Raw genomic sequence first — 15,744 nt, forward strand, 5'->3', positions numbered from 1 at the left:
AGCAATCATATTCATACTATATTTAACTTACTACACACACAGAAAAATATCAAACTGCTTTCAACCACTGCTATAAGCAATAACTGATGCTCATGAGGTTCAATTATTAACTTCCTATTCTGCTTACTTTTTGTCACACTGATATTAATGGAGAAAGATCACAGATTCCAGAAAAACTATGAGCATTTCACTTCAATGTCATGGAATGATGTACAGACACCACACTGAAAACTAAGCAGTGCATTAACCTAGGATAACTGAGGGCAACAAATTAAGTGTAACTACTCAAGCCACATTATCTTGCCTAATTGTGATATTCTGTGTTTACTGTATTCTGAGTAACATTTGCAAATAGTAACATTGCATCTCTTTGCAAAGAATAAATATACTCCAAGTGTTCAGCCTACATAATACAGTCTCACGAAGCAAAAGAATAGACTAATAGCCTAAGCTGCCTGTGGGTGGAGGGAGAGACCATGACACTTTGGGTATATTTGCTCCCAATCTGACTTCTACCATCCTTTGACCATATTCTCCACTGTAGATCTCCCTCACCAGAAGTGGAAAAAATTTATCCCAGATCAGTTATTCTGAAGAAGCAGTATATAGAGCTATTTAATTTTTGCTTAATTACAAGCTGAAACTAACTATGCCTTAAAATAACAAATATGAAATACAAGGAAAAGTGAGAGACTCCATGATAAACAATTCAACCACTAGACTTAAAAAGCATCTGCCTAAAATCTCCACAACCTCGTGTTTCAGTTATTCTTAGACTCATTTAAATGATGAAATTTTACCTCAACTTCTGCTTGTTGCCTTGCTAGAGTGATGTTAAAAATATCCAAGGTCTTTTCGAAGTCCTAGAAAGGAAGGGAGAAATTATTTTTTGACAATTTCATTTTGCTACATTTCACAGCTCAGTTCTGCAGGAAATGACAGTAAACAATTCAGTTCATGCAACCCATGCTAATTTGCTCAATCTGAACACTTAAACCTGGAAGAGAAAAGCACATCAGTTCAAGCTATTTTCCCCTGCAGTTTCTTATTTAAAAGATTACCTCATGTTTGTTAATGCTACTCACAGAGAAAGGCAGTGATGAGCTTGCAAGTCTGGCCACTGAAAACTTTACCTTAGAACCAACTTAGGAACACAAACATCTAAGCAAATATCAAGAAAAACAATAACTAGTCCTTTAACGAAAAATTACTAACCTCCAACACTTTTAAGATTTCTTCACTAGGTTTTTTTGATGTTATCTTTGTTTTATACAACTCTTTATAGTTCTTCACTTGCTTCCTATGGTTCCAAATATGTTCCCATGACCACATCTGGAGCTTAGGTTGAACATTTACTTCAAGGATGCCATAAATAACATATTTCCACCTAAAAGCAAAGATAAATGAAGTACAGTTTACATGTCTATTGGCAAATTGAAAAGACTCCCTAAAGCTCAACAGACTCTTTAAGTTGTAAAGAGTGAAATGCCTTGCCTAATACTGCACTTCTCATCAGCTGAGGAACCTAAGGATTTTACTTATTTTCCCACACAAAGTTGATAGGTTGCTGTTTCCTAAAACAAGAAGGTAATCCTGTATGAAAAGCACCCACAAATCTATGCATGCACAAGTGAGAATAATCAAAACATATTTGTAAGAAATCTTCTGAAAAGCAATCACATCTCTGCCATCTGTGTTGAAAAGGTCTGCCTATTTTTAGACAATAGTTATGCTCTTGTAATGGTATCTAACATATAGCAGGGGACCTTCATTAAAAGAGAATCAGGATATTAAAGTACTATCAGACTTAAGTTCCTGATAATAGTCTGTAAGACAGCAAACACAGGCTTTCAGATATTGCATCCTCAGCTTTGGTTTGAGGTTGCCATCAATTTCTTGTAATACTAGCTTAAAAAAAACAAATAAAAACAGAAGCTTAGACTTCCTCTCAGAAGGAAACGAGCCCCAACCTCTAAGTAAGAAACTAGTCCTTAGCAATTAGTTCAAATTAATAACTAACAAATGATTTTCAAAGTCTAAAGTTGCCTACCATGTCTTGGCATTGTTGTGCACTGGAACATCAGGTCTGTACTTCCTGTACGGCAGATTTCGAGTCATCATATCAATAGACTCAAGAAGCTCCACAACACTGAAGTACTAAGCAAACAAATTCAAACAGTGTTACTGTCGTTCTGAGAACATGCATCAGGCTTCTCTTTAAAGATAAAAATCAGTTACAAAGAAAAACAAGTCTAAGAAGTGAACAGAGTCTGTATGTTCACGACAAAATTTCAGACTGCTTTTCTTATGCTTGCAAACTAGTATTTTACCACATTACTTACAACTTCAAAAAAACAGACTATACCTGAGGCTTATTGAATTCAACAGTTATATCCTGTAAGTTTACATCTAAATCCATTTTCGGTGATGAAAAGTCAACATCAGATCGAGGATTCATAAGGAGTTTGGCTCTAGCTGAAATTGGGCGGAATACTAAAAAACAGAAGTTGATATAAAAAGTGCGATTAGATTATTGAAGATTATCATAAATACAATAGGTACAAGTATACTTACCTTAAGTTATGCCAGATTATTATTTTCAAAATGCTAGACTGCAGAACATGAAGAACTTCATCAACACATCTTAAAATATAATACAATCTACAGCCAATTTTTGGGTTCACTCTGGCACCATTTGTGTAACTAATGTTTGCTGAACATTTTTATGAATCATCCTGCATGCAGTATTACATGCAGATGATTCAATTAATAGTTTAAATTCATAAGAAAACTAATTTTTCGGCTATGATATAGGCTATTTATAGTACAAGACACTTCCAATCATAGCACATATTTCATACAGTAACTCTTATTCCACAAGGTTGTTGTGAGGGTTTTTTTGTTACTGATGCTTTACTGTTTCATAAATTATACTCACAACAGTGGGTAAACCCAAACACTCTGTATTTTTAAGTCCAAGCCTGAGTACGCATGAAAAAAAAAAAACAGTAACAGGGAGGCACATCACAAGGAAAAAATATCTGATTTATCTGTTCCACAGTTTGGCAATATCAGGTATTCAAATCCATGTTTAGTTCAATGTTTTCATCTGTTTCAGAAATTGACTGAGCAATAAGAATCTGTATATTACTTGAATTTATATAAAATGTACTTTTACCAAGTAGAATTTCTCTGATATCAACAGAAATACTGATGGACTATCTACATACCAAATATTCCAAATTCTCTGAAAGATTCATACAAGTGGAAATAGGCATTTTTGCAACATGAAACCATGTCTATGTCAAATTACCTTTGTTTCATTTTAAGCCCAAGATTTCTTGTGAAGCTTATCTTACTTTTATCTACACACACTATATGGCAGCTTCTTATATGTAACTAATATATCTGCGTTTACATCAAGTGACAGAATCAGACTTCGCATTTATTACCTTTCTATCAGTGTCACAATCTAAAGAGCTGCCCTAAGAGAGACAGAATTTTCATCCACCACAGAATACCACCATGCTTTGCATCTCTGATGGCACTGCTGAATTTTAAGAGTGTAAATCCTGAAACCTACAATTTCACATCAAACCATTTTGAACTTACTACATAAAGACTTAGACAACACCTATTTGCTTGTAAAAGGAGTCAAAGCTAGCGACTGAAAGAGAGGGGTAGTAAATCAGAAGAAATGATTAAATAGTTCTCTAGCAGACCAATAGAGACACAAAAGTTTTCCTCTCTCAGGGAAAAGCATCAAGAAAAGCCCATAAGACCAACAGTACACTTTTGAACCCTGGTTATAGTGAAATACACTTTCTTGCTGGAGAACAAAACACTTCAACAGCCATTCAGCCTTGTGAACAGTTTCTAAACAATCACACCGCTGCACAGGAGAAAAACAAACCATGTATTTTCTGTACAATGACAAGTACACTATGACCATGTTTGAGTGATTCCAATATGACTTTGACAGAAGAAAGCAATACAACTTGCAATATTGCAACACTAAAAAAAAAAAGTGAAATCAAAATGTTGATGTTTCAAAATCGTGTGAGAACTGTTTACACCTCCAGTGAAAAGAGAGAGACAGACCTCACATACAGCAGGTGACCTCAAAAGCATACTCAAACCAATCTGATAAACAAAACTTACACAGTGCACATATTATTAATAAACTTCTTAAATAAGGAATAATCAACAGATGTTAATAATGAGGATTTATTCCACTAAACTGCACTAAGATAGCTGAATAACACCTGAAGTAGACTGAGAGACTCTGAGAGACACTGAAACATAGAATTACATATGCACAGTACAAATAAAATATCACTTACCAAAATCATACCCATCTGGAATCACATTGTGGCTGGCAACTCCCTGTTTTAAGTTCACCTACATATGCAATGAAGTTAAGAGTAAGTCGCATTTTTATTTCCAAAGTTTTAAAGTACAAAATGCTAGCACTTTAATACAGCTCTCAGATAACCCCTCTGATACACAGTACAACTCAAAACACTCATCTATGCTCCAAACAGAAAAAGATGTCCATTTTTAGTTAACAAAAATCACTGAATAGTGGTAAAATGACCATAAATTGTATACATTTTGTAACTGGCAAAAGACTTCAGTTTTTTTAAGCTTCCTCGGATGGGGGCTGCACTTCCATCACATACATGCCTTAATACGTACTACGTTTTCCTAAAAGCACTTCATTACAAACAATTCTCTGGGACACTGACATAAATGGAAGCAGAACTGAACATAAAGCACGTTCTACATTTCCCAGTTCCAACTAGAATCCTAGATACATTACCTCGTGCTTTACTTACCAATGATTCATCACGACTACCATGGTAGAACATCTCTGATTTCACATTCCAGTAAGCAAAGAGGTTATCCAGTCGTACAAGCTGAAAACACAAAAGTACATATGTATTGATATAAACAAGTTTTAGATTAATAATACAGATTTCACAAAGTCTGGATCAATAAAAATATGCAGTGTTACTTGCAGACTATACATTCTTTTATTTTGAAGCCTACAGAGTTACATATTTTCTTGATATCACTTTCTGTGCAAGAAAACTCTAATGCAGCCTGTTTTATCAACATTTCTTTCCTTAGCTCACAATTTACACTGTACCTTGTAGAACAACTTGGCAGTTTCATCATGTAAACATGGATTCCAATTCTTATCTGAGGTCTGAAATGAGAATTAAAGAAAGTTAATCCAGTATCTACTATATAACAACATGTTGCCATCCCTGAAACAAGCCAGAAAAAAGAGGAACATCATCCTCATTAAACCCCATGGGAAATAATGAGATACCATCTTTTTGACTTAAGATGATTAAGGCACTGTTTGAAGTGAAGACTTGGTAATGCTACTTCCCCAAAAAATATATACTGATTAGTAGGCTGCACACAAGAACCAAAGATACTATAAAATTCTGTTTTCAGTATTGCAAACTGTTTTCTTTTACATCAATATTATTTTTGGCTAAACAGGGGATTGAATCCTTTTATAATTCTGGGAGTAATTAATTCCAGTTTGAGCTCAAAGAAAACTCTTCAGTGTGATAGGAATGAGCATTCATGGGACAACCATTTCAAGAAAGTAGTATATACCCAGACATATTTTCTTTTAGATTAATAATTACAAAGCAAAAGCTACTGAATCAGAGCAACTCAGCACAATCACTGTATTGCTGCTACGAGATAGCTTTCCAGAAAAAACAATTCATACAGTCTCTGATGACTCTCTTAGCTTGCAGACCAAAAAACTGAGGTCCAGTTTGGAAAAAAAGATGCCATCCTCTTTGTCTCACCATACCCCATTATCAAGTAGTGATTTCCTTTCTTGGAGCTCAAGGCAGTTACAGTAGAATATTCATAAATTCTGAATAGCCCAAATCCAGCAAAGTGGATTGGCAACCACCAAGTGCAGCAGGCAGAAGAATCAAAATTTTCTGCTAAAGATCTGTTTAAAAGCTAGCAGTTCACCTTTAATGGCACATGCACCACAATATTAATGTTGAATTTGATAAACCAAGTAGTTACCACTGTGCACTACTGACTGTAGGTACACTCTCCTTAGACAGTATGTTAACAGAAAGCACAACACACAAAAATGTAACTTAGACTACTGGTATACATCAACATGCTTCTTAGATATATGATGAAAAATGAAATTACCTGCAAACTTAGATTCTGAAGTGAAATCCCAAACGACAAGGGATTATTCCGATTTGTGATCTAATACAGGAGGGGGAAAATACCAAAAGAAGGTTATTTTATACTCTATAAGCATATAGTTGGCTAAGAACTGAAATACCTTTATGTTTTAGTATAAGCTTTTATCAGGGTTTTTTGGGGTTTTTTTGGGGGGGAGGATTTTTTTTAGTGGGTATTTTAGACTATGAAATTTCCAAAACTTTACTAGGATTCTCTCGACATGGAAAGCAGCTAGGAGAAAAGAAATCAGACAGGTTCCTAATTTCATGTTACAGTGCACAATCCCTTATGCTAAGATATATAGAAGTACTTACATCATCTTCATAGCGAATATGGATGTTGGAGATCTTCATCTGAAGATTTTTGATGACCTGAGTAACTAGTTTTTCTACAAAAGTGTCTTGCTTCTCTTCTTTTACTTTATCTAAATCAAAAGAAAATAATATTTTGGTTTTGTTTCCGTATTTTGAGGACTACACTAGGCAAAACAAAAACATCATAAAGTTTGCAGGATAAATGTTTGAATTTGATTACATTGTACTCTTAGTTGTATGAAAACATGTTCAGTCAGTACAATTTACAACATTTACATCCTCAGACTAGGAGGTTTCACAGCTTTATTACCTGCTACATGGAGAATCAGCTAGTTCAAAAGTATGAGTTGCACCCGCCAATACTCAAAGTGGCCAATACGTATTTCTTGGAAGTGCCAAAAGTTGAATTTAAAGATAAGACTTGACATGCGTCAAAGAACAAATTAAACAGAAGCTTTCAAAAGCTGTATTCATAGAAATGCTCTGCTACAGGAACAAAGCTAAATTGTTTCTTTCCTCTTCATTCGTAAGAAAATGTCATGCAATGTATGACACAAGCAGGATTTCAAAAGCCTTATTTATATCAGATCATGTCAGTGCTTGAACCTTTTTATTTTCAGGATGCCTGTTCTGCAGTAGTGATGGCAGCTACACCTAAAAAAATGTAACTATTAGGCTTTTAAGTACCAAGAGAAAAACAGGAATCTGAGACACTTTGGCAAGTCAGCGTATTTGTGGATTAAAATAAAGAAATAGCATCACTCATTATCATTTCATACTCTTACCTTGGTCAGCTATCTTCTGCTTTGCTTCCTCTATCCTTTGCAATTCCCTTTGTCTTGCTTCCAAGTGCTGCCTGGCTTCTTTTTCAGCATCATATTTTATGCCTAAATACACCAAGTAAAAACGTATGATACCAACAAAGCCTTACACATTTGTTTAGAGATGCTGTTTCAAATGCAGTAATTTTTACATTTTCTTAGTAGTTACATAACAGCAAAAAATTAGGTGATGAAATGCAAATTACTAAAAGGCATCCATTCCATCACCTAACTGTATTGCTGTATCAGCTCATTCCAGATACTTCTGAACTCTCACCAGTCTATATTCATTCTTTTCTCTACATTAACTTACTGGCTGTGGGCACAATAAGCAAATAAACTCCATCAAGAACAGCCTCGACAGGTTGAGTATAAAGGTTTTGCCATGGAATCTGTAGGTTAAGTTGACCTACGAAAACAAGAGAAAAAGGTTGAAGTATACAGTTAAATAGTTGCCTGGAAAAAAATTAGAAAGATAATCAACATTAAACACAATCTCTGAACAGTTATTATGCTGGACACAGAGATCCTGAGGTTACAGTGTCTCTCATTCTTCCAACAAGTGCCAATTTTAATAAAACATGAAAATCAGACACTGGGGAATACATATTTCCAAGGCAGATTTAAAGGAAGTGTAATGGGTTTAGACTTGCTTTATTTTTAAAAACCACTAACTTCTACAAGACAATCAACCTACAATGAGAAAACGTTTCATATTAGCAAAAACAAGGAAAGAGGATGGAAAGGAAAGTGAAAGGCAAAAATCAGTTGACGAGTCTTGTTAAGACAAGGAATGAGACCCAGTTCTGCCCAATTGCTCATCTTTGCTGTGTCTGGCTCTTTTCTCTTGAACATTGCAGTGATTAAACAAGACTCCAGTATTTTTTAGCTTTACCATCTCAGAACAGGAGCCTCTTCAAACGGGTTTTTTCAGAAGAGACAAACTTCAAAGCATACAAAGTATGCAAATCAAGGAACATAGGGAAATTACTTGCTTAGGATGCCTAGAGTCACTTGCAAAGAAAAACAATATATTTAGAAACTGCTGCACGGGTACATGATGGAATGTAACTTACCAATATGTCCTGCTTTAACTTTAAATGGCACATCCAGCTGACTCTGAAAGAAAGTGGCTCAATTCAGTAACTTGTTAAATGTTCCCATGCAGGAAAAGATATTATGATCATCTTAACAAATTTACCTTTCAAGCACTGAAACAAATTTCAATATAATAGATAAGCAAACATTTCACTACCTATTTAGACTGTTAAGCCATGCTAGGCTAAACACATTCCCAAGAGCAAGCTCCTAGCTTCATGAGCCATAGAAAAAGAAAGGCCTAATGGTATTGCTTTTGATGTAAACACATTCTTTTAGCAATTGCTGAGAGTGCTCTTTAGAAAAAAAAAAGCATACACTTTGATCTTTATATTTAATCTCATATTAATTAGATAATCTACACAGGTGCAGAGAAAACAAAACACTAAGTTTCCACGTACAAGACAGTGCACCCTACAGTAAGAATTTAAAAATGCACTTTAAACCTAAAGTGTTGTTCAGGAATCATTTTTGCAAGTTTTATTTTTATTATCACTATCTTACCAGTGCATTTTCTTTTATTTCCAGATTCTTCAGTGCTACAGCTCCTAAAAGAACAGAAGCCAGTAAGTAAAACTGCAATAAGCAAAGTCTGAGTCAGTGGGCTGTAGAAGCCCAGAAGGGGCTAATGTGTATTTCTCAAACACCAATGGCCACATAACCACAGAACCAACCAAGAATTGTTGGCAAAAACACACTGTGAGAAAGAACAGGATGCAGCACGAAAAGGGACCATATGTAGGTAGGGCAGAACTCTTCCGGGACAAAGGTCCATGTTCTGGCTTCTAGAGATAAGCACAACACAAGCACAGGAATGAGGTCAAGAAGCAGGCACTGACTGCCAACCAACGGACAAACCCGTAGAGAGGTATCAAGACCACCAAAGACTCCTTGAAGCCCTCTGATTCATTTCAGAAAGGTCTAGAATGAACTGTGCATGAGAACTAATTTGCACAGAAAACAGGAAACTGAGCTCCAGGGTGGGGAAACCCTAACTATAAAACGGTACCCCCACCAAGCCCCAGGACCCTGCCAACACTGCAGCCAGGACTGGTGATCTTTCTTCCCTTCTTTCTCTCCCTCTCTTTAATCTCTCTCTTCTCTTTCAACATATCCTTATTCAAAATTTACCATAGTGTGTTTATACTACAAGGGACTAACTTGTACCAGTTTCCATGCTGAGTGTATAATTTAACCATACAACTCTGTTAGGTTTTTACAGCACCTCTGACTTTTGTCATTCCTTTTTGACCACTGGCACCCTTGAACCTTGGATGATCCCTTCCCCTTCACGGTGGGATGCCACAGTGGTCCATGACCTGTACTTCTCAAACTCTTTGCTGTGAAAGATATTCATAACCTACACCTCAAATACCCATGAAGACCAGACTGTGCATTTATGCTACAGAATACTCCGAGATTTTCTCATGGTGCCTGCATGTCCATAGAAAAGAGCTTATGATTCCTCAATGCAAAAATGCTGCAAGGACCCATTTTGAAACTGAAAGTTTGCTTCTTTTCCCTCCACCATCTGCTTCCTATACTTGCAGAAATCTAGCAACATTAAATGTGAGTGAATTTTTCTTCCATTTCAAATTTTATTTATAGCCTTAAAAAAGTTCAGGGGAAGCATTTCAGTAATCTAATTTTTAAACGTCTTAGGACAAAAATTAAATTCAGTACACTATGAATGCAGAAATCTTGACCTGCAAGATCAGTTTTTACAATGTACTTGGCATCAGACACTTGCCATAACAAAGGAACATTGCAACGGACCAGAAAACTTGCAACTTAAAAAACATGCACGTAGCCTGAAGTGATGTCTTCTGCTAATTCTACAAGGATGGAGCTTCTGCAACGGTTACTTTCAAAATAGCTGTAGAGTGTTAACGAATGCACATGGAACAGACACCTGATACAGCTGCAGAGGGACACAAATGAGATTCAGGAAACCAGAAGCAGATTACAGGCCTGGAAAGGAATACAACTTGAGATTGCAAATGAAGATATAATTGGCCCAAAAATGCTTTCCTTTTGGGATTCGTGTTTGGGATTCAGGTAAGAAATAGCATCAGAGTTATACAGTGCTAATGACTCAAACAACTGCTCCAAGTACCACCAATTCTGGGCCCAAATCTCAAAAATGCATAGATTAAAAGAGTTGGCTCAAGTTGATGAACTGCTACGGAAAAGCCAAACAAGTAAAATAATTCATCAATCTTGTAGCATTTGCAAAACACCATGAAGTTTTTAATGCTTTAATTTATTCATTGCAACAGTCTATAATCACTTTCCTGTAGAATTCTATACATCTGACATGTGCTAACATCAGCCCCTGCAGAGAAATACTATATCCAAAAGGATGCTTTTCGATAGCTAGTGGCTCTGCTTTTAAGCCTTACAACATACACATATTGCCAGGAACAACTGAAAAGGAAGAACAAAACATAAGGCAAAGACAGCATTCCCAACAGCAGTCTACATCTACTCTAGTAAATATAACTACATAAGCCTTTGTAGGCAATAACGAGGTGGCAGCTTTATATACCACTGGGTTCAGTTCTATTCTAAATTCATTCCCTGATAAAGCTGAATCTGCAGAGACTATTTTAACACTAAAGAAACATAAAAAGCATTTGTTTCTCAAAAAAGGCATCACTAGTTGTAATTGTATTCACGGCAAATAACGGTATCCAGAGCAAAAGCTTCAGGTTTGTAACCATGTTACCAGCCATGACATGCAATTTCTGCACATCAGCTGAACCATGGTAAAAAAATTCACAGGCAAACAGTAAGACTACATGACACATGACGCAGTTTAACGGGGTTGAGTTTCTTCACTTTCACTCATGGCTAAGTAAACATTACCTCTCATTTATCAAGGGTCTGACACATGCCATGTTTCAGCTGAGGCACAGTAACTTAAGCCACAATAATTCGGCAGACCTGATGCTTCCAAAATTAAGGTACTGAAAAGTGAGTAAGGATTATCTTAAGCATTTACAAACAATAACTGGTGATGGCAGAACTATTTTTCATTTTACCTGAGCACATCATAATGGCAGAGAATAAACACAGTATCAATAATGTTTCAAACAAGAAGACTGACAAGTCTACATGAAATGCTGGTATTAAGAAATGGGGTAAATAATTCTTCACCGTTTTTTCTACACTTAGGATTTTACTATTAAGATGTTTCAGGTTTTACCTAAAATCATTAGAAGAGACAGACATGTTAAATCTCCAACCATCTCAATTTTAGTCTAAAATTACTGAAACACAGTTCACTAAAACATAAGTTTACTTACAAAAACCTTCATTGAGGTTGACTATCGAAGCATCCAAAAGGCTGCTACTGAGGCACTGCATTTTGTATATTTGTATATTTTTATCTGTATATAAGTGTAAATATTTGCATATTTATGCATCCTTTCTTAGAAGGTTGCAGTGCTTCTTTTCGAAGCACTGCATTTTGCATATTTATGCAACCTTTCACTTGAGAGAAAGTGCAAGAAAGGGACTGACTGAGTATTCCTGCAAGTAAACAGGAACTGTTTCCAAAGCCACCACACCTCGCAAAGCTTGCCACCAATTCTAACACTCAAGATTCCAAATGCAGTTACTCACCACATCAGTATTCTCTTTCATTGCCAAAATTTAGTCTCTATCACACTCAGCCATTTCACTTGCAATGAAACATAGATCCAAGTGCAATTAACTGAATCCTGACTGGGGTGGGAGGCAAAAAACCAAAAGCCCTCGCACACAGAAGGAGTGGAAACAGCAAACACTTGTTACAGGGCATAACACAGCTAATGAGTTTTACTGTCTTGGAGCACTGACAATGGATTTTAACTGCAAGGATTTCAAAATATATCAAGCTTTGATTGTATGCTTATGTTGCTGGCTGGTTAGAGGCTTTTGGCAGGGGTAGTGTTCCCCTGCTGGGAGCAAATTGGATGTTTTAATGATAGAAATGCATCCAATGCATGGTTAAAAATTACCCAACTTAGCAACCCTGAAACTGTATATACAAGTAGATGGAGCTGTATAAATACCCAGGGTTAAACATGCAGGCTAACAGCTAAAACAATAATAAACCCCAGAACATTTATAAATACCTATAGCACAGTCTATGATTTATTTAGGCTATACTATAAGCAAATTCTTAGCGTTACTGACCTCTGGACATTGTAAACAGTTCAACAAAACCAAACAGTTGTCAAAATTCTGGGATAAATTGGTTTATAGCTTTAATTTTAGATATTCAAAGTAACTTCATGAATTTGAGTGCACAAACCAGCATATACTACAAAGAATTTGGATCACAAAGAGAGATCTAGGAAATCAGTAAACTGTTTCACCAAAAAGGTCTAACCAAAATTTTGCAAACAGAAGTTAAAGAGAGGGAAGAAAATTAACTCACATAAAAATCTTGCAGACTGTACCTATGTATCAATCACTCTCTGCTGTCTTACAAATAAGAAGGGGTGGGAGGAAGGCAGGCGGATGAGAGAATGAGAGATGAAAGATCTGAAACCAGAAACACCTCAGCTTGTACCTGATCAGTACCCAACACTCAGAACTTCTGCATTTTACCAACAGCATTGTCAATTTGTGAATGCCTCTGATCACCCCGTACAAACAGCTGCCTTTGCCAGTTAATTCTCACTTGTGTTTGTGCTGCTAATTATTCTTGTTGAAGCATACCTTCTGGAGACAAGCTGCAAGTCTTTGAGGATCAGTGTCTGTCAAGCACCTCCTCTATTGACATCTATTGTAAAATAGGTCATGAAAGGCAGCAGAAACTACTAGATATTACTCCTCCCTCGAGTGACTATTAAGTAAGGGGTGGGGAGGTTACACCTGCTATACACTCGTACCTGCTATACACAGACAAGGCAAGGTATGCAGAAGTAATTGCCTTTTACTGCAATAATAGTTGTAGCAAAAGAAAAATGAAAGAAAGTAAAGAGAGTTTGTGTGCTCACATTATCTGCCTGCACCATCTTACTAACACGGCTGCCCCAATCAGAGACACCAGCTAGTCAAATAATAATAAGCTGTGTTAAGCAAGATATGCTTAAGACATTACCTAATAAGCAGGTGTGTCAAGTCGACACAGAGTTAAGTGTTTTAAAAGGCAGTACAAAGGATCTGAGCAAGACACTGAAAAGTTATTTAGATACAGTCAAAAGAAAATACTGGCTACATGAACTTCGCTGAAACAAATATTTGGTCTCTCAGTGATATCTGGAAGCCTCAATGGCACTTCACATCTTGTTGAAGACAACTGCATACATCTCATATTACTACACACAGTTTTTCAGGTATCGAAGTATAACTTTACTAGACCATTCAAAAATATCTAACTTACCTATATATTTACCTAACTTTTATCTAAGCCAAGTACTTGCATGCTTGTTAACACAGCTCTTTGAAACTATCTTTCTAAGTGAAGTCCAGAACAGGAGGTTTAAAACAGTGTCCTTCCCAGCATCAGCCATCCAACAGTCTTCTCTGAGGCTGCCTAACACAGGGGGCTTTTACCCTGTTTCATATAAATGGAGTTCTTCAGGAATGAAATAAATACTGCAGATGCACAGACTTTAAACACACTTTAAGCTGCAAAAAAGCAACATGAGGTAGACCAAGAAAAAAGTAAAACTCTGCGTGTGATGTTTTACCAGTGCTACACAGCAGTCCTGGGCCTATTAGGACAAGACATAGGTAGCCTCATGTATCAATTTTCACACTAAGCAAGGAAACAGGCTATGTAAAGAACAAGATAGTTTTGTTTTTAGTGCATATGCACTGTACCGAGAAAAAAAAAGATCTTTAATTTAAATAAAAAATATACTAAGACCTCTGAAATATGAGAGCTACTCAAAGAGGAAATAATACAAAACAAAATCAAGTTTCACGGACATAAAAAAATAATGAAAATATCAAAGCAAACTAAAAATTAGTGAGTTTTCGTTTGGGTTTTTTTAGTGAGACAGTTAATGTGCATCTAACCGGAAAAGAATTACCTCATGGAAACATAAACTGCCACAAGTAACCATCAGCAATCTAGAGCTGGAAAAACAAGCTTTCACCTTTTTGCAATGCATAAACATTGCCCAAAACATTTACACCGTGACCCATACTTCACATTAAATATTCTGCCTGCCTTCCCTAAACAGAAAGAAGAAACTGTGACAACTTCAGAACCTATTAAATACCCAAATCAAGCAATCAGTTTGACAGTTTTGCCCAAAGATGCACTCAAACCTTTTGAATAAGTCTCACCTAAACAGTAATAGATATGCTATACTGAGCCTTACTGCTATAGATCAAGGAGAAGAACTTCCTCTCCAGCAGGTACATGAGCTGTTGAGTTGGTAAAACTCCACAGAGTTTACAAAGACCCTACAAATGCCTTGACTAACTGGAGGAAAATTATTGCAGAGACAGAACCAAGCAAGGAGGCCATTTCAGAGAAAAGAAGCGTGCAAACCAAAATGCTCATGATACAGAGGAACTCCAGGAGAAGCCTATAAAATCTGATTAATGTATGTAAGTACCTAAGAATGGAACTGTGGGCAGGGAATACCTCGAGGATGCTTCACACCTACAGACATACAAACACACCTGTAAAAAAAAAACCCAACCCTGAACCTCTGTTTTCTTTTGCTGATGCTGCAGAGTCCCGGAATGGACATGTGAAACCATGCCAGAAGTGCTCACTGCACATGCATCTGTTAGTTGTCTGTCTTACCCTTCTTGTGCTACCTCACTGCATGTGGACACACAGGAACTACAGGCCTTGGACGCTGTTTCCTTGCACACACGTTACTGCAGGGAGCTCAGGAAAGCACATTCTGAGACACTTTATTAATAAAGTGGCAGGTTAACTTCATCCTACACTGCTTACCTCGCCTAGCACAGCTGGTCACCACCTCCAAGTCCCTACTGCTGATTCTTTAAGGCTAACGACGACAAACATTCTAGACCTACCCACGACAGCACCCAGACCAAACAACTTCCCTTTTGCTACTATAATACTTAATGGATCTAGGACAACTTAATTACAAGACTACATATAAAAACTGATTTACAGCATAAACTATAAGGAGACGCGTTTATGTATCAAAATGATTTAGAGTATGAGGAGAAGTGGTTTCAGAGCCACAGAACAGCATGTCAAGCCATTCGCAGAGCGACCACTCGCTCCCACAGCACCGACCTGACACGGAAAAGCCACCGAACCCCGCGGCGTTCGCGCT

At 36.7% G+C, this 15,744-nt stretch overlaps 1 protein-coding gene across 1 annotated transcript in view; it reads right to left on the reverse strand.

Moving 5' to 3' along the window:
* LOC103799754 (vacuolar protein sorting-associated protein 13A-like) overlaps positions 1–9,024 on the reverse strand; it is a gene marked incomplete at its 5' end in the record, with an annotated part of 44,639 nt that extends 35,615 nt beyond the window's left edge. Inside the window, 13 exons of the mRNA XM_009072102.1 lie at positions 801–863; positions 1,216–1,387; positions 2,051–2,157; positions 2,366–2,493; positions 4,344–4,401; positions 4,839–4,919; positions 5,153–5,212; positions 6,205–6,264; positions 6,558–6,667; positions 7,343–7,444; positions 7,692–7,787; positions 8,455–8,497; positions 8,981–9,024. Coding sequence (XP_009070350.1) covers positions 801–863; positions 1,216–1,387; positions 2,051–2,157; positions 2,366–2,493; positions 4,344–4,401; positions 4,839–4,919; positions 5,153–5,212; positions 6,205–6,264; positions 6,558–6,667; positions 7,343–7,444; positions 7,692–7,787; positions 8,455–8,497; positions 8,981–9,024 — 1,124 coding nt within the window. The remainder of the gene's footprint in view (positions 1–800; positions 864–1,215; positions 1,388–2,050; positions 2,158–2,365; positions 2,494–4,343; positions 4,402–4,838; positions 4,920–5,152; positions 5,213–6,204; positions 6,265–6,557; positions 6,668–7,342; positions 7,445–7,691; positions 7,788–8,454; positions 8,498–8,980) is intronic.
* Positions 9,025–15,744: the final 6,720 nt, after the last annotated feature.

Source organism: Acanthisitta chloris, unplaced genomic scaffold (genome assembly GCF_000695815.1).
Source record: "Acanthisitta chloris isolate BGI_N310 unplaced genomic scaffold, ASM69581v1 scaffold5633, whole genome shotgun sequence".
NCBI classification, from domain to species: Eukaryota; Metazoa; Chordata; class Aves; order Passeriformes; family Acanthisittidae; genus Acanthisitta; species Acanthisitta chloris.